This window comes from Ambystoma mexicanum, chromosome 6q (genome assembly GCF_040938575.1).
Source record: "Ambystoma mexicanum isolate Mex_15411 chromosome 6q, UKY_AmexF1_1, whole genome shotgun sequence".
In the NCBI taxonomy this organism is placed as follows: Eukaryota; Metazoa; Chordata; class Amphibia; order Caudata; family Ambystomatidae; genus Ambystoma; species Ambystoma mexicanum.
Genome location: NC_090937.1, coordinates 249,547,467 through 249,574,072, shown reverse-complemented (window position 1 = coordinate 249,574,072; position 26,606 = coordinate 249,547,467). Strand labels below are relative to the sequence as shown.

Genomic DNA, 26,606 nt, shown 5'->3' with positions numbered 1-26,606 from the left:
TAACCAAGGAATGCCTACAACCAGTCCCCTTTCCTCCATACTTGCGGGAGACTAAGATAATGTTACTCACCGTAGTGACTTCTGTACTCCTAGTCCTTAGTACCTTTTATCCCATACTTATGGGTGTCCTTCCCTGGAGACGGGACAAGAGCTCTTTTAGCACAGCACAAAAGAATAGTTTCCCTTTAAATAAAGGCAAAGAAGGTAAAAGTTGCAGGGTAGGCGTGGAAACAGGGGTTTGGCTAGCCCCACTGATCCCACCCCCTGGCTGCAACCGCCATTCCTTGGAAGCACTAGGTAGGTCACCTTAGGTGATGGCGGGAGGGGCATATGGAGGAAAGGGGACTAAGGATCAGGAGTACAGAAGTCAATAGGGTGAGTAACGTTTCTTACTCCTGCATCCCGTCCCCTTTCCTCCATACTTGTGGGAGTTTCAAAAGCACTACATGATCAAGGGGTGCAAGAGTATATACCACTTGCCACTTGCTGGCTGCACTACCACAGTTTGCCTCCATTTTCTATTTGTATTTATTTTATTTATCTGCGCTCCTCGGCTCTGCACTTTCCACTCTCCCCCTTCCATGCACTTTTTCCCTTTTCCTTTTCCCATGCACTTGTGCGTTCTCCGTCACTGGGACTAGTAAGATCGTTTTTATTTTGTGCTGTGTTCTCCCTTGTTCCCCTCCCTTGCCTAGTCGCGCTCTGAAACACTTGTGTACGAGCGCGATACAAATAAAATATCATATCATATACATAGCCAAACAAGTATTACATGACTGCTTGTCCGAATTTGGCATCTAACATGGCAGCCCTATCCATACAGTAATGCCTGCAAAAAGCAGACAGAGATGACCATGTTGCTGCCTTGCTGATAACGCCCCAGGGAGCATTTCTGTGGAAAGTAACTGTAGCCTTGGCCCGAACTGCAAGCGTGTGTAAGCCTTTAGTTTAGGCCCTGCTTTCTTCTGAATCTTGTATACCTCTACAACACACCGATGCCTGCGGGCTTTCGGTGCTTTATAAGTATAAAATCAAATCAAATCAAATCAAATGCAACAAACAATCCAGCATGCTATAGTTACTTTCGAGACTTGGGCTCCCGGTTGGGGATGACATGGGTGTTAAGATCCTTGGGATAGCTGGTGAAGATCACTGGACCGACCCCAGCTGGGGCAACCGGTCTTGTATATGACACCTGGTCAAACCTCCGCCTATCACCTACCACTCAGATGAGAGTGAGGTGGAAGCCTAATCCAAAGAGGCCACTATCTGCAGATGGTTTCCTGCTGACGAAAGCTTTGTATTGTACTTGTCATTTATATAGCGCCTTTTACCATCATTGTAGTCGAAATGCACCGTTAGTGGGAACGCCCTCGAGTGTTGGAGGTCAGGGAGTAAAATTAGGATGCGTGTGTGCATTTGGGCAAATATGGTTTTAGAAGGGCCGGCCAGGCTCCAGTAGAGAGCAACCCATGCAGTCAGGCACGTGGGTGGGTGCTCAGAGGAGTCAGAAGATGGCGCGAGTTCTATAGATTCACTTTGTGTCCAGCGTGCCCAAATTTGTCATATGTGTGCTGCATTCTGATGTCAGAGGTGTTGAGGCATAGTCTGGTTTGAGTAGGCAGAGAGTTATGCGAACAGCATGACCGAATGTTGTCATAGTCATTGCTAGTCACATGGTTTCAATCTTATCTATCTAATCGCACTTACTCAGTATCCTGGGCTGGCGTTTGCTCTGATCCCCTTCCTATTTCGCACAGTGTTCCACAAGCGTCTGTTCTTGACCCATTTTTCTCTCTTTATACCTCTCCCTTGGCTAACATCTCTTCTTTTGGGTTGTCTCATCATTTTCATTCCGATTACACAACTATTTCTATCTTTTTCTTCTTTTAGACCTACTATACAAATGAATCTCTGTGCCTGTCTCTCTGCTATCAAAATCTGGATGTCGGACCACTTTGATTTAGGACAATCTGTTAAGATGGATTTCTAAACTCTGACCGGGTGGACAGAAGTTTAGGGGGCCACCCTAGTTTATTGAAACAGGGGAACCTTCTGGACAAACCAGACCAATCTACGGTAGCTTGGAAGGCGGTCAAGTCTCAAGAGGGGTGAGAGCGATCGGCAGCCTGCTGTGAGCACACACAATAAAACTCCAGAGACTACCTGTTGACAGATGTTTATAAAAAATACATTTATTATAGGCCTTTATAACAAAACACGATTAAACCACAGTAATAATAAAACTGCTACCACACACGCTTTTTCACTATCTAACATATATACAAACATATATACAAAATGTGTTTAGCCTAGTGCGGATGAAAGGGGAGAAAATAACCACAACATGTAACAGAAAGGGTAAGTTTAACACAGATATCGCATTAGGCAGTTCTTTGTAGTCAATCCAGAGCCTATGCAGTCCAGCCCTAAGAAGTGAGGAGCCTTATGCTCAAAGTACAGCAGTGCATTAACAACGTGCGGTCGTGCGTAAAGCGGAAAGCGGGTTCTCTTACGGGAGTTCTAGTTATTCAGAAAGGGGGTCGAGGTGATTAAGAATAAAGCCCTACTCATTGAGGAGGGTCTACCCTTGCAGATAGAGTGACCTTCTGAGTTAGGGAATAGCTGGGCAGCGCAGGCTAGCCCAGACAAGGTGAGTATCATTTAAGGGATTCTTGTGCGTAAAAACAGATGGATGTGCCAGGGGTGCCACCGGTAAGTGATGAAAGTACTCACCGACCCTCAACACAGTCCGGACCAAACTTTGCCAGTCTAGTCCACTTTGCTAGTAGGTTTCACCCATGCAGTTACAAGATGCACGGCTCTCAGCAGCTGGGTGGCGCACTCTCGTAAATCCCGAACCAGAGGAGCAAGGACAATGAGTTTTGGTGAGAGAGGGCCCAGGACCAGAAGTACGCAATGCCAAAAGTCTTGTGTCTCAACTCAGGACGGCGGCACTCCTGTGCTGGTCAGTTCACTGGATGTCTCAGGAACTCTTCCTAAGAGGGTCTTTGCGAGGGTAAGCAGGAGGGCCCGAGAGTAGTTGGTTCCACTACTCCAAAGGGTCGAAGCTCTCTTGCAGTCCTCCTTGGAACGATGCAAAAGCAGGGGTCCGACAGGACAAGAGTGGGGACTGGGAGCCAAACCTTCCAACACGTCTCTGGCTGTTCCAAGAGTCTGCTCTTTCGTTCAGGATACTTGGCTCCTGCTGTAGTTCGGTGTGAACTTCAGGTGATTGACCTGGAATGGATGCAGAGCCCCTTCTTTTATCCAAGATTCGTTCTGCGCCCAAACCTCAGATAACCAATGGAAGATCTGCTCTCTTGCATGCACGCCAGGTGTGGGACAATCGTCGGGCACTGCGATTCCAGTCATTCAGGCATAACAGACATACTGGCACCAGTAGTGTGGATTGGGACCAGACAGTCCCAACCCTCTTCCTGGGCACTAGCACACGTGACATGCAGGAGCACGCGAAAGATGCAGTTTTCGTGGGAGGTTGCATGCTCGAATAAGGAATACCCAGGTCTCTCGACCTGGGTGGAAGAGAAAGGTACAAAATAATATTAATTTAGCATTTATATAGCGCTGCAAACCCTCAGGTATCTGAGCTGCTTATTATTACCCACGGTGTGTGGTGCTCATTTATTGACCTCGGAAGGATGAAAGGGCGAGTTTGGCCCTGCCGTGATTCGAACCTGCGTCAGCAGCCTCTGCACAGATATCAGAGCGAGCGCCCTACTCGCTGTGCTATCGGACCGGCCGAAGGATAGAACAAAAGACTTTATGGCATGGCCATTTTTTGCACTGGCCACAGTCTTGAGCCAAACGCAGTAAACGCGTTATGGTCCATAAAAACAAAGTAAAAATACTTAAAAAGTAAAATTACTTAAAAAGTAAACTGCTACCAACAGTTCGCCCTGGGCACACTTGTACACACACCAAAAAATGGGTGACTAGGGCCATAAAACAAAAGGACCCCCTAATGCGCGGTACTGTAAGATAATTGGCACATAGATAAAAAGTGATCAAGAAATGACAACATAGTCGAAGACTAAGGGAAACAGTTTCCCAGTACTGACAGCCTGAAGGACTTTGTTTCCCCATAACAAATGAGCGAAATCCCAGGGGAGTGCAGCTGAAGGCTGTGCTCCACTGGAAAGTCAGGTTAGGTAAGCCAAACATAAGCAAAAAGTTTGGGGGGGTTCATAAATGGAGGGACAATTGCACCCAAGGGTAATCCTTCCGAACACCGTCTAAGACTGAAGACCTCTTTTTCCTTGCTTATACTATTTACTCTGTCTGTTGCTCCTCCCTTTGTCCTATTTTCCCCTTCGCATCTGCCTTTTTCTCTTACCACCTGCAACCTTGGCATTCATCTTGACACTAATCTGTTTTTCGCTCGTCACATTTCGATCACATCCCGTTCACGTCCTTTTCAATATTCAGAGAGTTAGACCTCTTCTCACTTTCAGTGCCACTAATCTTTTCTTTAATCTTTTCTCCATTATTCTATTGTTCTGTACTCTTTGGTCTTCCGGTCTCTTGTCTAGCTCCTCTTAAATCTGTTTTTAATTCTTCTGTCTTCTGTATTCCTTACCTGTTTGCGACTCTATCTCTGCCTCTTTGTCCTCTCTTCAGTGACTACCCTTCCACTCTTAACTTACTCTGCATAGTATTCAAATTCCTTTATGGACTTGCTCCTATTTATCTTACCTCTCTTGTTTCCTTTTATGTTCCTTCTCGTACTCTTCGACCTCAAACCCACTTTCTTTTAACTGTACCTCGCCCTCCATGTGTTTCTTTTCGCTTCCGTTCTTTTTCTTTATTGGCTCCTCTCTACTGGAATGCTTTCCTCCTCTCTCTCTGTCTATTTGTTCCTATTCTATTTTCCATGCTGCCCTAAAAACTTTCTTGCTTCAATCTTAATTGTATTGTAAGTCTTATAGTTAAGTTATATTTGTTATTCTACTACCCTTTTCACTTCAATTGTACTGTACATTGGTTCTATACAGCGCCTTGGCATAATGTGCTATATAAATAACATATGAAATACGAAATAAATGCTGTATTCCGAAGTGTGCGGATAGCCAGGCCTGAGGCCAGTGTCCACCAAAGTGGTGAGTTATACGTACCTGGTGAAATTCGGTAGTGATTTGTAGTTTGTGCGGCTGCTGAGGTAATTGCCTTCTTCTGTCGATTCTTGCGGCTGCAATAAAACAGTTAGCAACAGTCTATGCTCCAACTATTTGCAGCAAGAGGAGCACGGTTCTAGTTACAGGTTCTTCTAGGCGGATAACGTGGTGAGTCTACCAAGCTATTGAGCGCTTTCTGAACCTTTTCAGTTGTTACCTTACTGAGTGTTTAAGTTCAGGTTGGGAATTGGACGTTTTTTAGGCGGGGGGTGTTTAAAGATAATGCAGCAAATAGCCTTAGGGGACTTGGCACTCTGCCAAAGGCTACTGTAGATTTCAGCCATCCTGGGGACTCCTCTCTGATGGCTGGTATGCCATCTTTGGAACCCTGATGTGAGTTGGCTTTGCTCAGTGTGAAGTAGTCCCCAATAGGGGGAGCACCTACTTCGAAATTGAGGGCTAAACGGAGGCTGGCACATAATCGGGAACACTCAAGAGGGTCTGCAAGTGCGTTGGTTGCAGTCCTGGTTTTGAAGGTTTTTTTTAGGTCCACCTAAGACCTCAAACACTATGTATTCTGTCTGCAACCATGCAAAAGTAGTCGGAGTAGATCCAAGGGCAAAGCCAGTAGTGGACTGCGTATGTGGCACATCGGGGTAAGCCCGGTAGGGAAGGATGATGCATCATGGGTAACCCGACCTTGAAAGGCTAGGCCCTCTGGGGGCAGGGGGAGGGTGTTTTGTCAACCTTGCGAGGAGCCCAATTGAAGAGACACTTCGCCTTATACCTTTGACAAAATCTAAGAAGCGCTGGGGTGCCTCACAATGAGTGCAAAGCGGTAACTTGCAGTATAGGCCGAAGCATGCCAAGCAAAGGTAGCAGTGGTACACTGCAGAAAAATCAATGCAACAAGATGCAGTGAGTGCAGCCCCAGCAACCAACCAGCGCATGTGCATTCCCACACATGCACACGCAGCATCTTTCTATGTTATCTGCTGTGTAGAGTGCTCTAGTCCCACCGGACAACATCCCAAAGGTATGGAGGGAAGAGGACGCGATGGAGTACAATAGCTCTATAGAAGGAGTGTACACAGGGGATGGTACTAGAGTATGGATAAATGCAGAATTCTGCTCTTTTGAGGTGAATATAGAGGCACGACTGTCCCAGAGCTGGATTTGTTCGACCACTTCTTTAGGGTGATCGCTCGTCCAGCTCCAAGTGATAAAGATGCATACACATCGTGTGTGCCTTTCTAGAAATGGAAAATAGATGGGGCCGTAGAGTGCATGAAGCTGGGGAAATTCTCGGGGCTAGATGGGTGCACATTGGAGTTTTATAGGAGGTAAAAATCCCTTCTCACCCCCTCTTGACTAAACATTTTAATAAATGTGTGCATGATGAACACTGACCCAAGTCTCTGCGAGAGGCAGCTATAGCGCTAATAGACAAAACCGGAAAGGATGGTGCTAGGTAGGATAGCTACAGATCCATTTCCATGCTGAATATTTGCAGAGGTATTGGCCTCCAAGCTGAACAGGGATTTGGAGAATATAATGGACTCATCTCAAACTGGCATTGTTTCAATGAGACACAGCAATACCAATACTAGGTACTAGGACACAGGTAGATCTGTTTGGCATAAATAGAAAATTACCCATCTCCGTCATACTTTACAAACGTAGAAAATTTGGATTGGTAGGCACTTTTATATATGGGCCTTCGAGACCCTCTATGTATGTACCTAAGTCGGGATCTTCACTAACTCCGTTCTATTAAAATATTGCCCTGTGGTCATAGGTACACGACATGGCTGTTCAATGATTAACTAAGCAATGGAACCCTTGCATCAGCTAACAGACAAAACCAGGGTATCTGGGGTTACGCATAGTTGGTGCAGTATAAAAAGTATTACTATATACGGATGATGGGATTATTCAGTGGAAAAATTCAACAGAGCCAGAGAGATCATTAATGGAACCGATTAAGAAATACCCACTAGACCAGTAGAGAAGGGGCCCAGCATGAAAAGGTAGTGAGGAGCAAGAAAGAAGAGAAGAGGGAGTACACCAAAAGGAGTTAAGTGGGTGGAGGAGTGCCAATACGTTAGGAGGGAGGCAGAACCAGAGAGGAGGTAGTAGATAACACTAAGAGGAAAGAATAGCTTGGAGGACACTGGGAGGAGGAACGTTGTAGTAAAGAGTTTGGAGAAAGAAGAGAAAATGAGGGAGTTGGGGTGAAGGAGCAGGCAGGCTACAAGCCAGAGAAGAGGTAGGTGAGCAGGGTTAGCGTTACAAACGTGTGGCTGTGTGTCAAGGAGTTGAAAGAGAATAATAAGGGTAATAAAGTGGAGAAGAGAAGGACAGATCCTCTAAGGCACAAGACCATTCAAAGTCATCGAGGAGGTAGACAGCATGTTGGGCACTAGAGCATAGATCGGGAGACAGGAAGGAGGAACATGTAACCTGACGCAGCATGTAGACAAGCACAGTTGGCCATCTGCATTGTAGAAGCTCTGGAGCCTCGCTATGCATTGCACCTACTGCTACATTCTGCTGCTGTGCAGGGCTAACAGACAAGCACATGGGGTGACCAGAGAGACATTGAAGGCCTTAGCAGGAACCCAGTTCGAGAGGCAGAGTACCAAACCGACAGAACCAGGAGTCATGAAATAAGCGTGGGGACACTCAACCTTCCCCGGACTGTGAATGAGTGGGAAGTGAAGACCTGTCTAGATTGAATATTTTGAAACCCAGCCCCTGTTTAAACCCAAAACTTTTTTTAAACCCAGAGAGTCAGACGTTGCTGCCTGAGCCAGGGGGCAAGGAGGATCATTGCCGAGTTAACCCACTCCAGATGGAAAGTGAGACAAACTCCAAGGCTGGTTGTTTATGGAGAAGCCACCCCATTTGTATTGACTATTTCAAGGGAGAATCCTGTGACAGGGTAGGACCATAAATGTACATTAACACCAAAGTGTGCATGACATGCAAAAGTCGCCAGAGCAAAATTGTGTCCTTAAGTTGATAAACATAGTGATTTGAAAACAAAAAACGAACTTAGGAGCAGACACACGTGGGACTCATCCTTTAAGCCTTAAACCTCTAGGAAGATTGTATGGTTCATATTAAAATCATAAGGTTTGCTGCCAGACTCTCCCTGTGTTCATGTACGCAGAACCCTATTTAGAGCGTTCAAAAGAAAACTGGATCCAAACAGAAGGAAACAAGTTTATTTTTTTTCTCAAATATTTGGGAAATAGTTTTTTCACCATTTCAAATCAGGCTTAACACCACCGACGTGGTACGAAAAGGGACAAAGTAAACAGTAAATCCTTGGTTACTCCCTCAACCACAGTTGAATATTTGGAGGGGTGAACAGAAGAATAAAGAACCACAGACTATCATACCTGTGTTGGCACTGCTGCTTGCGATGAAACTTACTACCAAAGGAAGTCGATTGAACTGGACCACCTGAAAAAGACCACAAAATTACTATTTCATTTTCAGCACTATTACTGCATTTTACAGACTGTAAATGTTACAAATTCAGCATATCTCCACATATCTGTCTTTGCAGAATAACGCAATGCCTCTTCCAAGCCTTTTGGGTGTGGTTTATTCGGTATAACGCAGTGGCCTGCAAGTCCAGTTGTTGGGAAACACCAACCACATCAAGGTTTCAATATAATTAAAGACTCCTGCACTAAAGTTTATTGTGTTTGGATATCCTGAAAACTGAAGATTTAGGTGGAGGGTCTGACTTTGGGACACTTGCATGAATGCCTTTCAGACTAGAAAATAAACAAAAGTAGGCTTATGAAAGTTTGGAATAAAGCAGTCTCAAAATTGTTGACTTAGGACAATTGACTGTCAAAATCCTTGGTCACGCTGGCCCTCAGCTAAGCGCCCAGAATAATAAGCGATGTACAAAACAAAATCCAAGAAACATAGAAACAGCAAGTTACTGAAAAGGAAAGAAGGGTGATACAAGATAGCTAATATTCAGAAATAAGTCTACAGAGGATTGTTGTATCAATAAATATATGGTCTGGGAATTCCCGTTCCCAAACATTGCAGATGACTGATGTTTTGTTAATCTAGTATTAAAAGGCAAGCATCTTCGTGCTAAGCCATACTTTCTCAGACATCAAAAACCAAAGCAGAAAGCACTGAAAGCCAATAGGCCTGGCATTCACAAATAACAGATGAACTGAACCAAAACTCAAATCCAAGCATGCACACAAGGCAACACAAAAATGCACACATGAAGAACATCCGCTTGGTGTGATATAGGTATGTCCTCATAATTATTTACCCATGAGATAGTGTGGGCAGCAATGGCCCCATCAGAAAGCAGAGGTATTACCCCACTAGGCAATGTAGGTAGTAATGTCTTTCACCGTCAGAATAAGCATATCCCCTATTATGCACTACATATAGAAATGGCCAACACTAGGCCAAATAACTATGGTCCCAATAGTTAATCCAGACACATGAAGCTGTGGTGGAGAACATGGCAAACAAATGTGCGAGAGCTCCTCCATGCAGGCCCCAAACTCTACTCCCTCGACTTTCCCGGACTGTGCCCATGCTGTGCATTGCAATATTGACTGCAAAACTCTGGCCATTGCAAAACCATTACCATTGCAAAACTCTGGCCATGGCAATAAAGAAGCTGGAAACTGTCAAAGCTGAAGCCTCAAAACAAAGGCATCCTGCTTCAACCATCTATTAGTTCACCGTCACTTTAATTCCATACATCAAGATGTGATCATGTTTTCACAGTGGCCAGAGAACGAGGTTCGAATTCGCAATAGCACTCTTCCCTTTGTTCAAGACCACCTCCTCTGCAGGAAAGCAGCCACTTAGTATCTGGGAGTTACAGTGCCCCAAACACCTTTCTTGGTTGCTGCAGATACGGTCAGTAGTGCAATTTGCCCTTTCGGACACTATCATATACTCCCCTATCTAGTACCCTTAAGTAATCGGACAAGGACTGGGATCCTGGTAATTAAGCAGTTGGTTAACTTTAAACCTAAAAAAGCACAGCATCTTTCATGAGTCGGCTTAGGCTTCTGCTCTTTACATTTTGGTCACGCCCTTCTGCTGGCACTTCCTCCAACATACCACTGGAATAATCTTTTCACTATAGCAGTGAAGGCTCTCTGAGGCTTTGCTTTCCCTGCCTGGGCCCCGTCCTCTCGCCCTGCTCCAATGTCCACACTTCCTTCCGGAGCCGGGTTTAAGACCCTCTCTCCACTTCTCCCTTTCACCACTCTATTTTTCAGACTCTGCCTACTTGCATCCATGCAACTGGCCTTACTCTGGTGTTCCTCTTTCTCCCACTTTTCCCTTCAACTCCTCCCTTTTCTTCGAATCTCTAGTCCCTCTTCAATTCTCGATCTCTGTCCTCCACTCTTCCTGCGGTCCACTTCACGGTCCTTTCACACTGTACTCTGTCCCTGCAACTCAGCACTCCAACTCCCACACAGTACCTTTACAGTGTTGCTCTTATGTCGGTCAGCGGGGCTCTGGCCCAGCTAAATAACTGCAATTTGTGTCAGGTGAGTGAAGGTACAAGCATGTCTGTGCAAACTGATGTTCTCCTAGTTGGCTTGGATTGCAAGAAGTGCAGGCCATGACTGTTCTCTTAGGTTACAAAGTAGATCTCCGGCATCATGAAAATGTGGTTAGAGCTGCCCACACTCTACAACTTCACAGAAGGCTGATGCTCCTTTCTTCCGGATTCTCTCCCTGGTAGGAATTCTGACTCGGGATATCAGCAGGCACTCACACACTGTTATAGGAGGGGCCCACAGCATTGTACTTCAGTTGTGTTTTTGACCTGTTTGGCAAGCAAAATTCAATATCCGCCGAAGAGTTAGGCAGGAGTTACCCCTCGCAAACCAGGAGCCAGTCCATAGTGCGCAGCAAATCTACCATGTGTGCAAGAAGCAAAATCGTAACTTCGTGTCCATTAAGTATAGTAGAATATCCTTTAAATGTCCCTTGGGTGTGTTCTTTATCTGCCTTTAAACATATTCCAAAATCTAGACAGTTACTATCGCATTGCTAGGTTTGAATGGCGGCACTGGCCTGGGGAGTCAAAAGTAGCTCTTAGTAGCGGTTGGTTTCAAGCTAACAAGGCTCCCCTTGGCTATAAGCAGGAGCTAAATAGCTCCCAGCTCCTCGCAATTTCGAACCCTGATGCGCACAGCATGGCTTGTGGACTACCACAGATCCAGGTCCACAAGCATCTTGCTTTTTGTTCATACCATTTGTAATTTCATCACTGGACCCATTAATTCAGGACAATAGTAGGGTTCCAGATCAACACCAGCTCTTCCCTCCTTATATCGGCTCCTCGTTTAAGCATACATCCATTTTAAAGTGCTCTTGCTGTTGGAACAAAGGTCCGGCTTACCTTAAGAAATACCCATCATCCATACCGTAGAAATCTGCTAGCTCTAATGGTTGGGGGACACTTTCAGGACGAAGTTGTTGGTTGGCAGGCAACAAGAGGTTATTCCCTCTGGGTCCACCCATCTTCCAATTACAATTAAATTGGTCGAGAGCCAAATTCAATTTCAGAAAATAAAAAAAAATCATTTTTGGCTTGCATCCCTAATCTCCTCACTTGGTGTATTGGACTTTCAGTTCTGAACGGTGCTGATATTTCTAGGGCACTCCTGTTTAATAGTATGCATTTATGTTGTCTTCACCTCTTAACGCCCCTTGGATGACTTGCCTAGACATTTTGCATTTTAATAAAAGATGTTAATTTCGGTACAATGTTCATTGATCGCCCGTTTTATTTGTTTTCGCTGCACTGTTTGCTGAAAAATATTTGCTGGAAAAAAAACCTTTGAAAAATATAGGGGGGAGGGAAAAGTTGGTGAGGGCATATAAGGGGTATGGTGGGGTGGTGTGTAGGGAATAAATATAAATAATAGGGGAGAGGTATTGGGGGGGGATCCCCCCAAATAAGAAATAAAAAAAGAGGAAGATTTTTTGGGCAAATAATTGTGGGCAAAAAGTGCCACAAAAAAAAGAAAACGCTAATGAATGAACATGGAACAGTCATTTCAAGGAGGTTGAAAAGTATGCGTGTCAGAAAGTTGTGGAACTGAGGGAACCAAGAGTAAAGCGGTAGGCAAGAATTAGGTCACACACAAGAATCGAGATAAGGTTTTTATTCAAGAGGTGAGAGCTTTATGAACAGGTTTTTCTAATGTTTTGTTTTTTTTTCTTTCCAGAGGTGACAGACAGACTTTACTGGGTTCTTTTAGTCACAGGTAAGTACACAGGGATAAGTAGGGCAAACGTAGGATAAGTCTATGGGAGAGAAACATCCACCGGTCCCCCTGTGCCAAGGTTTTTCTAATGTTTAGGGGTTGAGTCTGGCTTTGATGGCAGTAGCTGTAATAAACTGGCAGAGTTTTAGGTTGCTATCAAAGAGAATCCAAGGATGCAAGCCATGTGTGAAGGGGGAAGAGGTCAGAGTTTAAGAGATCGGAGAGTGGGATTGGTACTGGAGGAAGAAGAAGAAAGAGGACTTCTGTCCTTTGAAGATTGTGGCATGAGGCAGTGTAGAGCCATCCAGTTTTGGATAGCAGTTAGACAGTTGGTTATGAGTTTGGAGATTTCAGGGTGAAGGAGGAATATCTGAACATCAAGTAGCGGTCAAAGAAATAAAGACACCCAGCTGAGAACAGTGTCCTTGAAGCCAAGGAGGAAAAGAGTTTGAAGGAGGATGTGATTATCCACAGTGAAAGGTCTAGAAGGATAAAAATGGAAGAAAGGTGAGTGGTGTACAGTGTTAAGAGAAATGGCAACATGAATGAGCACAGACTTGATCGAGTGTTTGAACTGGAGTCTAGATTTGAAGGGGTCAGCAAGTGAGACCTGGCCCATCTGTATATTTGCACTTATTGCCCTTTATTTGCCCTTGCATCCACACTTATTGTTAATGATCTTCTCCTTTGCCCCTTCTCCTGGCTACACCTACTCTATGGTCACTAAACCCTGGTGTGACAACACCATCTCATAACTCACTGCTGCAACTTCCCAGGACCGTACTGGTCTGATTACCTACAAGGATTACCAGTCATCGGCCTACTTCCCAATGCAGAGTATAGGTTTCTCCTCTTCTAGCCCAATGACTCTCTGCCACCCTCCTCCTCAATAAAGCATTCTCCTCTCCAGATGGCAACACTCCTCTTCCTCCACAAAGTTTCTCCTCAGATGGTGACCAACCTCACACATATTGCAATGCTCCTCCTCCAACGATTACAGAGAGCACCTTTCCTCCTGCAACAACCCTCTGTCTTTATGGTATGGCTCCTGCTCCAATAGCTCCTCATCCAGATGGTAAGCAGTCAATTACTCTACCTCCCAATGTCAACTCTGTACCTCCAATAACTTTCTCCCCAGATTCCAACCCTCCTGCACAATGCAATTCTCCTTTAGATGTGAAGCCTACTCTGCCAATAAAACAAAACCTCCAGTTTTCTCCTCCCCCTCCTATACAACTGTCCTCTTCAAGCCCCCGATTCGCTCTTCCCAACTCCTCCGTAACTCGCCCTCTCAATCTCTCATTCGCCAATCTCCTCCAAATCTTTACCCCGGTTTCTTCCTGAGCACTCAATGCTCTCTGACTGAAGGAGCTGGCTTAGATAGCCAGATCTCATCTCTCCTGGAGCAATGCTTAGGGGGGATAGCATTCACTTGTGCGGTGTAGGCTGTGTTGTAATAGGGCCATATGACAGTGGCCATGTGTGCAACACGTGGGGGTGGGCATGACATTAGATAAAGGCCTGCTGCCATCTTGAAGCCTCTTCTCAGTGTTTGATAGCTACAAGTGAAGATGCAGGGACTAGCATTTCTCCTGGTTTAAGTCTGCTGGGCATCTCACATCACAAGTTGTTTTAAGCTGCTCTATATCTCCAGAAACATCAAGGTATATGCTGCATAATCCCCCTGATGGGTGGGGAGGCCGAAAACCCATTTCTCATGTATACACTAAATGCACGCCCAATCACTTTTGTAATGTGGGGAGGGGGTTTAAAACCTCTCCCTTTTCTGGGGCTGCAGCTTTGGGGAATCCCATGAGCTCACAGGTTTCACATTATTTAGGCTTTCTTTTAGTATGGGGAGGAAGGAAAGTCTCCTCTGGTCACTATAGAAAGAAGAATTAGGTTTATCTTCATCACTCCAAGCACCAGATGGGAGAAGAGTGGCAATTCCTCATGACTGGTTTCTCTGGGGCGTAGGAAGCCTCTCAGTTGGGCACCCCGGTCCCTTCCATAATCTTCTTGCGTTGAATTGGACCCAAGACATTCAGATTAATTTTCTGTAAAAGAGGGGGCTTTTGAGAGATGGCGGTTTTGCTTCATAGATGTTCTTCATTGTGCATCCCGTCCTCTGGGACCAAATTAGTATCTCTACTTAGAGTTCTCCACCCTCCCAATCTAAAGACTACTCTCCCAGATCCTCGCTCAGTGTTCCATATGCCAAAGAGGTGAATTCCTGTAGTTGCAGTTCTTGTACATTGGGGTTTTCCCCCAATTGATCTGGGTGCCTTGGCTAGGGGAAAGGGATAGTTCATGTGAAGTACTCAAAACTGTTAATGCTGTCCTCAAGAGATCAGTGTTTGATCAGTCTTCGCTGGCAGCCTTTAGGGCTGATAAGTGAGTGCTCCTGTGACAGCCCCAAGTCCCGGTGTAGGGGAGGGGGATGGGACTCACTGAGTTGGTCCAAAAAAAACACATATTTCCTCAGGATCCAGCATCTGATAGCTTGTGGTGGAACCGATCAGATTCGACCACTGCACTGCCTGTCCCCAAGGTTAGGCGTACACAGAGACACATAGATAGACAATTCATCCCTTCCTCCCAGAGGCCACTCCCTTTGAGGCTAGGGAGGTGAGCCAGCGAAGGAAATACCCGCCCCCTAGGGGTTCGGGAAAGCGGGATCTCACTGGGAGTGACACCCCTCGAGGGGACAAGGACTCCCATCCCGATCAGTCACTACCTTGTCTATCTATATGGGACTAGAAGAAACTGATGTTCTATCCATCGATAGAAACTGAAAATATACTGACATTGGTTTGGTACCTTTGGCTCAAGGTAATGTGGCACGTCCCTGAAACACAATAGCCGATGAGAAGCAACATGCCCCTTGGAAGACCAATCATGAATGGCAGGTTAGAAATCCTATGCAGAGGACATCCTCTGATGACAAAGACCTGGAGGGACAGATCCACGCTGCACTGTAGAGATAGCAGTGGCTTGGAGAGACAGATGCGGAAGAGACGCCGGGAGGCTGCCATCGAGAAGTGCAATGTCAGAGGTGAGGATGGGAGAAACCCAGTAGCACCTGGTGGGATGCCCATGCTACAGTCGTGGTGGGCCTGGTGCCCATGAACAAGCGCCAAAACCAGAGAGCAATGGGGGACGGAATCCTCAATTCCTGGTGCAGGAACTGAAGAAAGCACCAAAGCGGGCAGAATAAGGAAGCGGAATGCTTGCTTGACAGACACCGAGGAGAGCAAGGAATGGCAACATCCCCTCAGAGATGCCACCCTGCTGGAGCACACCTGAAGACAGTGAAGGTATCAAGAGTTGCCCATGGAGGAGGGTGATGGGTCAAACTAAACCTGAAAGGGGAAAGAAAAGTGTGTGGAGTAAAACTACGTACGGGTCAGTCTGACTCAGATAGACAGAATATCGTAGACAGTTACGGCACCCTAGAAACCAGAGTATTAGAACTTGGCAGAGGCTGAGGAGACATCCCCAAGATCTAAGACAGTCAGAGGGCCAGAGAGGCCAAGAGAGCCCTCTGGAGAAAAGTGGGATGTTGCAAACTATAAGTGAAAGGGAACCTGGAGGGTTCAATCAGACAAGCGAAGAGGAACAACTCAATTGCAACAACAAAAGCGAGCGGCCCAACTAGTGGAGAGGGGTAAAGGAAATCATCCCTCCATTTAGAGAACTTGAAACATTTGGTTTCTTTAAAGACTTCCTTGAGGAGCCAAGAGAAAGACTGAGGAACCTTTCTTTGATGAATTGTGAAAATGAAAATTGACATTGTGACACTGACTCAGGAAGAAATCCTGAGACATCAGATTAAGACTGGTATGAAGACGACTGGGCAGAGGGCATAGTACTCAGGCCTTTATTTACCTTTTTTCCCTTCAAGTGGTAGGGCCAGGTAGACTTTGGACTGAGCACTATTCTTTATTGTTGACTAAAGACAAGCACCTTTAGTTTAGTTGATAGGAAGGGAAATCTTTCTTAGCAATACAGACTGTAAGGGTGCAGAAGTAGGAGTCTGACACACAGGGGGCATGTTGTGGATTAAAGAATGATTTAAAACCAAATTTAAAGAAAACCCCCAACTGTCCCTGTTTCTAAGAGGAGTTTCCCTGCCACAAATAAACTAAGGACTCGATCAGGAGGTCTTGGCAAAAGTAAATGATCAACCATTGTGTCAGAAACCTATTTCCTTCCCTTACATTCTAAAGTAACTAAAGAAAAAGGATGATGATCTTGGTTGGGAACGTCTCCCTCTTGGAAATTTCTCCAGCTTTGGTTTTAAGAAAAATGAAGTGGTCTTCGTTAAGGGCAACATATTAAAATAAATTCTCAAAAAGGTTCCTTGGATTAACTCTCCACGAAGGGGCAAAAGACAATAAAGTCTTTTATCGACACACTGTTCACAACTCCTGTGGGAATGTTTCCTTCCCCAGGTCTTTCTCAAATTTCTTAGGAGGCTAAGAGAATGGTTTCCTTCTCTTGGCTGTAGCAGAATGTTCACAACACACCAGGGGTATGACTCCCTTTTCCTGGTTTCAGATTTCTTGTGGTGCCAAGAGATTGATTCTCTTCTCTTGGCTATTCGCAAACTGTACATAAAGCACCAGGAGGTCCGACTCCCTTCCCTTGGTCTTGTCACCAACGTAGTTTCTCAATTGGTCAAATATTTGCTTTTACAATGTTCATGAAGCTAGGTCAAGGCTATTGCTTCCTTTCCCTTGTTTTACTTTAGTACACACAGTCAACCAGACTTCCTTCGCTGCCAGGCACTGTGATTCTTAAGATTGGCGAGGATAGTTCAATGGCTGCAGGTCCCAGACTCCTCGCAGATACAATCTACCTGGTATACTCTCCTGCCAGGTACTGTGACCAGGATGGTTAACTTGGCGACCTTTATCACTTTTATGGGTGTGGGTCCCAGACTCACACTTTGTTGTCTACACATTCAGTCCACCTGGCATACTCTATTGCCAGGTACTGAGACTATGATGATGAACTTGGATGCTTTCAGATCTCTTTGTATACTCTGGGTTGGGTTCCCAGGCCTGGCACTAGGTACCAGCTTCTACACCATTGCTTGGGCCCCTTTCATCTCCCCTCTACTGGCCCAGCAATGCAAGGCAGACAACGGTTTGATTATTGTTCAAAATATGTCATTTTATTAAAGTATAATTAATATTAAATACCTCATGATCCCTACTCTGCTGAGGATTTCCCTGCCTAACCAAAACTAAAGGGAAACACTAACACAAGATGTCTGACCCTCACACTAAACATTAAATACAAAAGAAAATATACTAAATAGCATGAACAATATTCGCAGTTTCGTGATAACCTCAATAACCTGGGTGAGCCCCCCTTTCCCAGGATTCAAAGGTAATTCCACCCCACGGTTCAACAAAAGAAAGAAACAAGGAAATCCTTGTAGATAGAGTAGTCTTAAATTAGTTCTTGATGTTTCAATGTCAAAGTAAAGTTTTGTTAACCAAAGTACCAACAATAGCAGTTCTTTTCTCTTTCATGAAATATGGGCATTCCACTACCTCGGAACAGCACCAATGGTGTTCCCAGCCACGATGCTTTGCCACCACTTCCGGTAAACCAAGGAGTTTGCCACAGTTCAAAAGAAATGCAACAGATAATATGTCATCACTCACAAGATTAGGATTCACAATAGATATATTTGTCAGGATGACTTCACAGTGCTGCTGCTTACACTTCAACAATTTCACTTCTACTCAAGTGTACCATGAGAGCATTCCCCTTTGTCTCATTGTACTTTACTTAATTTGGGCTTTTGAAATGTTGCATCTACTGACACTTCAATATAGCACCACAGTATCAGCATTTTGGAAAAACCACCATAGCTTCAGTACTTTGTAATTTAAACAGCTTTTTTTTTTAGTTCTGACAAGATTTAAGCCAAGGCACTTCAACACCTTCCACCAGGCAAGGTACCCTTCCTCTGAATAGCTCTTCAAAAGTGGCAGCCGCTTTGACTCTCTTGTCTGTCTCAACTTCAAATAGTATTCAACAAATAATTTAGTTTCGGTCAACTTCAGATAATTTTCATGTACAGCAAGTTCCCCTTCTCAAATTTGCCTTCATCTCTCTGCCAACTGTTAGCAGAAATAATTAGCCAGACGCCTTACTTGGTGCCACTCTTGGCTCCAGGTAATGCTTACACACTTGTATCTTAAGCAATGTTAAAACTTTCTATATGCTCACAGTCTTGGTTTGGGCAATGCTTTCTCTCTCTTCAATGGTAGATACAAAGTTTTAATGCTCAACTTCTTTATTAAGAATTTGAGGTTCATGTGAATAAAGATGTAAAGGGTCACTTTCTTTGGAAAACAAAATCAGGCACACGCGGCTACTTTTTCATATAGTTTACAACATTTAAAGTGTTCAACAATGTCTTTCAGTAGCATTTGCTCTTCACGCGAGTGAAAATAGAAATTACTGATCACACACAAGTGCTACTTCCTCACTGTTCCATTGTCAAAGGATTAACAAACAACTTTAGCTCACTTCGGTCTACACGCGAGTGAAGATCGGACGCAATACAAATGCCAGCAGTACTTACGCAAGGAATCAGAACGCCAGGTTTGACTCACCAGCTTCTGTAATCCTTGTTCTGCGGGTTGCACAACTCCCATGACTTTGGGCACACTTTCTACTGCTTCTGGCTTCACAGGGACCCACACCCTTCCTCGTTGAAGGTGTCTCTGGTCCCGCCACTCGACAAGGAGACCCTCTCGCTCCCGAGACGCACAGCTTGACTGCAGCTCTTCGCCTCGGTCTCCGACACACCACTGGATCGACAATCTTCACAATCAGGCTCACATGGGGAAAGACAGCCTTCCTGCACACCTTCCGCTGCACAGCCTCTGCAACTGAGAGTTTGGGAGAACAGGACCCTGACAGAACAAGCAGGTATTCTCCCACTTCTGCACAGATTGCCACCACTGTGTCTTCTTTCTGCCTCTGCTACTACAGCCAGCACTGCAGTCACAGTTCCAGCTGCTTCTCATTGTCTGCACCTAAGGGGGCTTTTTATGCCTCCCAGGTTCCTTCAGGTGTAGGCTGTTAGACCCAATTGCCCGATTACTACTACAGCATGCCTCTTCAGTCCTCTTCCTCGTCCCAGTACTCATGGGACTATGGGACTCATGGTCTCCAACAACAAAGTTCGTTCTTTTAAGCAACTTCTTAATTTCAAGGGTAGATTTATTTCCCTTAACCCCATTTAATAATGAACTGTCAGGATTGGTTGTTACAGAGGAAGCAATTGACTTAAGGCAATATTGCTAAATCCTTTTACATTATACCTTTGGAAGCAAGGAGGGTTTTATCCTGAGATACCTTGAAAGATCTTGGTTATTAAGGTCTGTTCAGGGTTCATGGTATTTGTGCCCAGAGCCACAGAATGTATATGGAGGGTTAGGTACACTGTAATGGCAATAAACCATTACCTGTTTTGGCAATCTTGAAAGGTGTTCCCTTTCAAAGGACACATACCAAGTCTCATCCCACTGGATCTTCTGACCACCCTGGGCCTAGTCTCCTCCCAGGTGATCATCCCACAGTACACTACACCCAAGGTCAAGATCAGGAAGCACCTGCCTTTCCCTGGCCACCTGGAAGGAGACTTTAGGGAGGGGTTCAGTGAGGGGATCCGTAAGATTCATCACACCCACCTCTGTTTCCTCGTCAGTCAGCGGTCCCCTTCTGCTTGCGGTGGCCCAATGAGGGAAATTTCCTTCCGGCATTCGTGCTTCCTGCTCCACACGTTCACCTTCCCAGCGGGGCACCAGGAGCTGTTTCCTCTGTCGTGGAGTGGTTCCTTGACACTGTACCCTCCTTGTGGTGGCCTGTTCCCTTCATGCCATCCCAGTCTGCCTTCTCTCCAGTGCCTTTCCTCACTTTTTATACACAGGTCAAGTCCATGGTGACTAGAACTGTTCATTTTGGTTCTGCAGGTTATTCGTTGATACTCCACGCCTCTACCTCATCTCAGTACTAAATGGGTCAGTCTCCCGGGAACTAAGAGTTAATCCTCGTCTTAGTATTAGGCAGGGGAACTCTACTTGGATTGTCATTGCTCTTCCTCTTCCCAGTAATTCCTATATTAGAAGTGTAATAAAAACACATGGGAACAGTGGGAATGGTACTGATATGGGTGTGTGAGGAAGATGGGCTGAGTTGTGGGGTTACCATGTTCTCCCCAGGTCATCATAATACCATAGGGGGTTTCCCTCCCCATTAGATTAGTACCCCTAGTGGGTAGCGGCCTCCCCTCCCATGCATCATGGAAAGAGTTCCCTATAGGGGAGAAGTGTCGACATCCGGGTATTCCTTACATAAAAACCCTTGAAGTGGTGTCCTCAAGTCTGATTCCTTCTGGGGACACAGACAGACAGATGTAATCTTTTCATCAGCTCTGCTTGAATTCTTTTAGTATGTTAAACAATTGAAGTCCGGTCCAGCCCCATGTATTTGCCTTCTGGGACTTGCTCTGCTTTTCCCTTTAGGCAAAACAGCACAACTTATTAATTTGACCATCTCTCTCAAATTAGAAGATGTTCAATGGTCTGACCGTTCACCATTAAGAGGAGGCGTTGCATAAAGAACAGAAAACATTTCTGATAGGGTTGCTCATTCCGGTGAACCCGGTGTATATTGGAACTAAGAAGGCAATTGCTGAACATGTTCTAATTTGAGAGAGATGGTCAAATGAATAAGGTGTCTGTCATAAACTGGGTATTTGGCACTGAGCCAGTTTTGTGGGCCAAAGATACTGCGCACACAAGTAATAAAGCCTGTTCGGAAGAGTGGTCGGTGGGATCTCCCATGGGAGTCGCCACCTGCGTTTTTCTAAGTAATTTGATCCACCCTACTAGATCAAAAGGGACGTTATTGTTGTTCCTGTTATTTGTCCTGAAGATGGTTGGTGTACATAGTGGACTGAGTAAAGTCTAGAAAATACAACCTGAAGCACGTGTCGACGTACTGCCGAACTAGAAATTGGCAGTTATCCATATGTGAACATTATATGAGGAGGATTTAACACTGAACAACAATAGATTAGATTATTGGAGTGTGACCTAATTTGTGTGGTTACAAAGTATCTGTATGAATGCTGGTGTGATAAAGTGATATGAATGGTATGTAGGGTTGAATGATTGTGTGGATCGAAAACAAGTGTAATTTGTGTACTATGTTTTAACTATGTTGTACACCTTTGGGTGTTTTTTAGATATAAAACATTGTAATAATGTTTTGTATTGAAGTATAAAGATTGAATCTTTTGTGATTATTGATAAAAAAACAAATGTATATACTGTCATCCTCTATCTAAGGGTTCACTTTTTGTATTACATTGTATATTTAGCCCATAGGACCCTAGATTTTTGGGCTATCCCCTTTATTATTGAAACTAGTACGGTAGTCTCCTGTCTGTTTCCATTTCCTTCCCACTCTGCCCCTCCCTTCCTTATGCATGCCTTAGCTCTTGAACTATCTAAAAATGTTGTCAGGCTGAGTACGATAGTTAATTTCGCATCCTTACTGTTCATGGTCCGTAAGAATGTCATTGTATTTTCCCCTTGTTCCCTCCCTTGCCTTGAAGCGCTTTGAAACACTGTGTATAGGCGCTATATAAATAAACTATCATATCATATCAATATCAATGGATAAACAAAAGCAACAAAATAAAACCAAACCAAACAAGGCCAACTAAAAGAGGGGTGGGAGCATGTGAAATTCAATCAACTTCCAGGGCCACCCTTTTGTAGTCAGGTGTCAAAATCAATTCACAACCAACGACGCAACTAGGAAGCCCACAGAAGTGCAGATGTGCGTCAGAACATTGCCATGCACTCTGATCAGCCAAAATGCGGCGTGGACAGAAAGGCTTCGGTCTAATGCCACACTATGGAAAGAGAAGAAGTGTGCCATCGGTTTCACTTGAGGATTAATTGGTAATGGAAGAAAAAAAAGACATCAACCAGGTCACTCACCGAGACATAGGGTCTCTTATCAGAGCAAATTTTGAATTAGCAGTCAGATGATATTACCAATAAGATGACTGTACCAGTCTTTACTTTACTTTATAATCGCGCAACACAAGGCTCAGAGGCATAAAGGCGCAAGAGAGGACTCCACGAACAACATAGGAACAATTACATAAATGTCGTCTGAAAATCCCCAAACCGGTCTCATCTAAACAAGAAGATTTTCAATTTCTTTTTGGAGATGTCCAAGGATTCGCATCTTCTCAGGTCCAGCGGCATGGCATTCCAGCTTTCCGAAGCAGCCACCCAGAACGCACTTTTTATTATACCAAGGTCAACTTGGCTCATGGAATTTTAAGTAGTTTGGTTTTACTTGATCTCAGGTTCTTGACTTCTTTTTTCCTTCATGCGCCTTTCAGCCATGTAACCTGGATAAGACCCTTCTAAACATTTAAATGTGATTGTAAGACGACGAAACTCAATTCTTGCTTCTATGGGTAACCAATGAAGGCTCCTCCTGACTTCCGCAATTTTCTCAAATTTCTTCAACTCAACAATGGCGCGAATCGTGCTATTCAGGACAACTTGAAATCTGGCCACTTCTCCTTTCCCAATCCCTGTCAGCGAGCTACTACAGTAATCTATTTTAATTCTAATAATCTTGTAATAAGAGTCTAAATTGCTAGTTTAATTGGGCCCCATTCAGCGCCTGGGCTACATGACGGCCATCCAATTCAAGGCAATAGTTATCTTGGGACACTCGCATTCACTTACTACATCATGGGTTTCCCTGTGCGTCATTGTATTAGAAATCAAAAGGCCCCTGATGCATTCTCTTGAGATTGGTAGTCATTTTGAGGGTTCAGGGTTTCTACTTGTGGATTATAAAGTGCTCTAAAATGATACACGCAGTTATTTTCATCAACATTAGCAGGGAGATCTTCAAGGGAAGTCACCAACGTACAGACCACCAACAATAACTCTGCTGAACAGCAATTGCTCCTGTGATAGTACATCTTACTCCAACCTACCTCAAGATTCCATTTTGAGAACTATTTTTCTACAATTGATGGCCTTATCATGAATTCAGTTGCATTCCTGTATCTTAACATCTCTCAAAGACATTTTGAAGGCTGCAAGTTGGAATAGTTTGGATGTTTTGCTTTCAATGGTGGACCAGATAAGCATTGCATGTTGCTTTAGTGCTTCTTTTACAGTAATTCAGTGGTTTTCCCCTTTAAGATTTTCCTTAGGCAGGGGAGCATTCATCTGATGGTTGTACTTAAACGTAAAAATATTTTCAAGCCAGAAGAATTAGTGATCCATCTTGGGTGCCTGGTCTGAATTCACAATTCAGCATTTTTTATTTTTAAGATAACTGGAACATTTGGAATTCAAGATTCCCCTAGGGGCATCGTGTCCCATTTTATAATCAATATCAGTAGGTCCTGGTCACTCTTTGAAATTGTGTATAAACATATTTTACATATCCGATTTCTCTACCTGAATCATTACTTAATCAATGATGCTTGAGGCTATACTATTGTCAAATGTTTAATTCCCTACACTATCAAAGGGAGCGCTACAATTTAAAGACATGAGACCTAGTTCACAGAGAAACAGAAGCAGTCCCCTGCCCTCGTAATGCATTTGGGTATAAATTAATTGGAGACGGTCGGGTGGGTTCTGAATACTAATTCTTCTTGATAAGTCTGTAAAAATGATTGTATTCATGAATGAATTACTGTAGGCATTACAGAAGTTCAATGCATGCCATCCTTGGATTCTATAATTACAGCGAATGATTAATGCAAGTAGCACATCCTGCTCAATTAACCTTTAGAGAGACATAGGTCACTAGACCACCAGAATTACAGCCAAGTAGATTGTTTCACTGCCTTCCTATCAAGACATTCGAGCCCTTCCAGGGAAAGTTGATTAAAAAACGGTGTCCTTAAACATTGTAATGTCATCATGCGACACAAAGACAATAATGCGTACATCTCCCAGGTTTTGAGTCCAGCCCTATCATTGCTAGAAAACCACATGTCTAACAGCATTATGCAACAGGTTAAAGTTCATGACTGGAGCCGATTGGGGAGAGGAGCCAATTTATCTTCTTTACAAAGACAATCACAATCTACAGGCCGATTCATGGAATTAATGTGCGCCGCGCAAGCGTGCGAAAGCGTGTGAATCGCAGCACAAGCGCGAAAATCGCAGCGCAAGCGTGCGAAAGCCGCGCACATCGATTCATGGAAGTCCGTGCGCGTGTCAATCCTGGGATGTGCGCTAAAATCCTGCGTGGCGCACACGTCATCAAACGGCATGTGCTACTTGCACAGCGAACGTGCACATAGCGCGGCGCACACAACAAAAGTAGGCGGAACACGGGGCGTAACACACGGAATGGGGAACAACGCGTGAAAATGTGGGCGTTACGGGGGAAGTACAGGAGGTAAATGCGCGGAACGCCCACACGCGTGCCTACAACACGTATTCATGGAATCGAACAGGGGAAACGCGTGCGCCAAAAAAGACGCGCTAATCCGGAAACCCGTATGCCAGCAGGAAGCAGGCGTACGCGGCCCTGCGCAGCATAAAAGTGCGCGCAAACAACAAACAAGCTCAGACGGTACGATAAATATACCATTCCTCGCAGCAGTGGTCGTGGGACACCGCAGGAGGAGGATGATAGCCAGGCCCAGAATTTTTACACCCAGGACCAGCCTTTTTGGGATGCCTGATGACCAGGTGTATGGGAGGTACAGGCTCCCACCACACATAATACTCAACCTGGTGAGTGAGTGGGGGGATGACCTCACATCACCCCACCCTCTGCTCCCAAGCACTGAGCCCCTTGGAAAAGGTGCTCAATGTACTGCACTTCTTGGCCACTGGTTCATTTCAGCAGACAAGTGCCATAGTTGGGGTGGGGGGAGTGTCACAGGCCACGCAGTCACGCTGCCTACACCAGGTGTTGGCCATCATGGCTGCACGCGCTTCAGTCCGCAGAACACCTGCAGAAAGGCAGGCTGCCGTCCAGGACTTTTACGGGGTGGCACACTTCCCCAAAGTGCTAGGTACCATTGATTGCACCCATGTGGCTCTACGTCCTCCCAGGGCAACTGAGCATATCTATAGAAACCGCAAGCACTGGCATTCCATCAATGTGCAGGTAGTATGTGATGCCAAGGGAATCATCACCTCAGTATATGCCAACTATCCAGGGTCCACCCATGACAGTTTCATTTTCAGAATGTCACCCCTAAACCGGGACCTATAAACTGGGCGGCATGGCGATACATGGCTGCTTGGCAAGTATAAATGCCTTTGCACATGCATGCATGTCAGATACCAAGTAATGTCACAACCCCACTAATGATACCCATCATCACCTCCCCAGGGGACAGTGCCTACCCTCTGAGCACCCACATGATGATGCCAATTCGGAACCCCACCACACCACCTGAGGTAAGATACAACACAGCCCATATTGCAACCCGAGGCATAGTGGAGCACACATTCGGAGTGCTCAAGTCACGCTTTCGCTCCCTTGACCACTCTGGTGGGCAGCTGCTATATGCGCCCCCAGTAGTGTGCAGGATCATAGTGGCAGCATGTGTCCTGCACCACGTTGCAACCCGCCGGGGCCTGCGGGTGGACATGGTGGTGCCCCCACATCCCCAATCACATGCACGGCCACTGCGCATGGGAGGGGAAAGGGCATGTGGTGAGGCAGCCCGTACGCAGCTGGTGGCCAATTACTTCACCTAAAATCACACCCCTGTGGAGTGCACACAGCCCTGGCACATACCAGCTGACAATCAATGATGATGACATAAGGGACAGTCAACTGTCACACCCATACCAGCCTGAGACTGGTCACCTGGAAGTGTTACATTGTGTGCATCCCTACCTACTGAAAGACAACCAATGCTGTGTCACAAAAAGGCACACATTTATGCTGCATGAATGACTACCCCCTTGCAAAATACAAGATGAAAATAGTGCCATGTCACCCAACCCCTGCCATCTCAGCTACCCAACACACCATGGCATGTCATGCAATGTGAAAGCAAACAAATGAATGCACAACACATGACACAAGTGTCACAAAGTGCACTGTCCCAAAGGGA

At 45.1% G+C, this 26,606-nt stretch overlaps 1 protein-coding gene across 5 annotated transcripts in view; it reads right to left on the bottom strand.

Moving 5' to 3' along the window:
* The window catches only part of LAMTOR3 (late endosomal/lysosomal adaptor, MAPK and MTOR activator 3), a 342,388-nt gene that overhangs the window by 32,987 nt on the left and 282,795 nt on the right, over positions 1 to 26,606 (bottom strand). For all 5 annotated transcript variants that reach the window (XM_069630717.1, XM_069630714.1, XM_069630718.1 and 2 more), the window contains one exon: positions 8,543 to 8,606. In XM_069630717.1, coding sequence (XP_069486818.1) covers positions 8,543 to 8,606 — 64 coding nt within the window. The remainder of the gene's footprint in view (positions 1 to 8,542; positions 8,607 to 26,606) is intronic.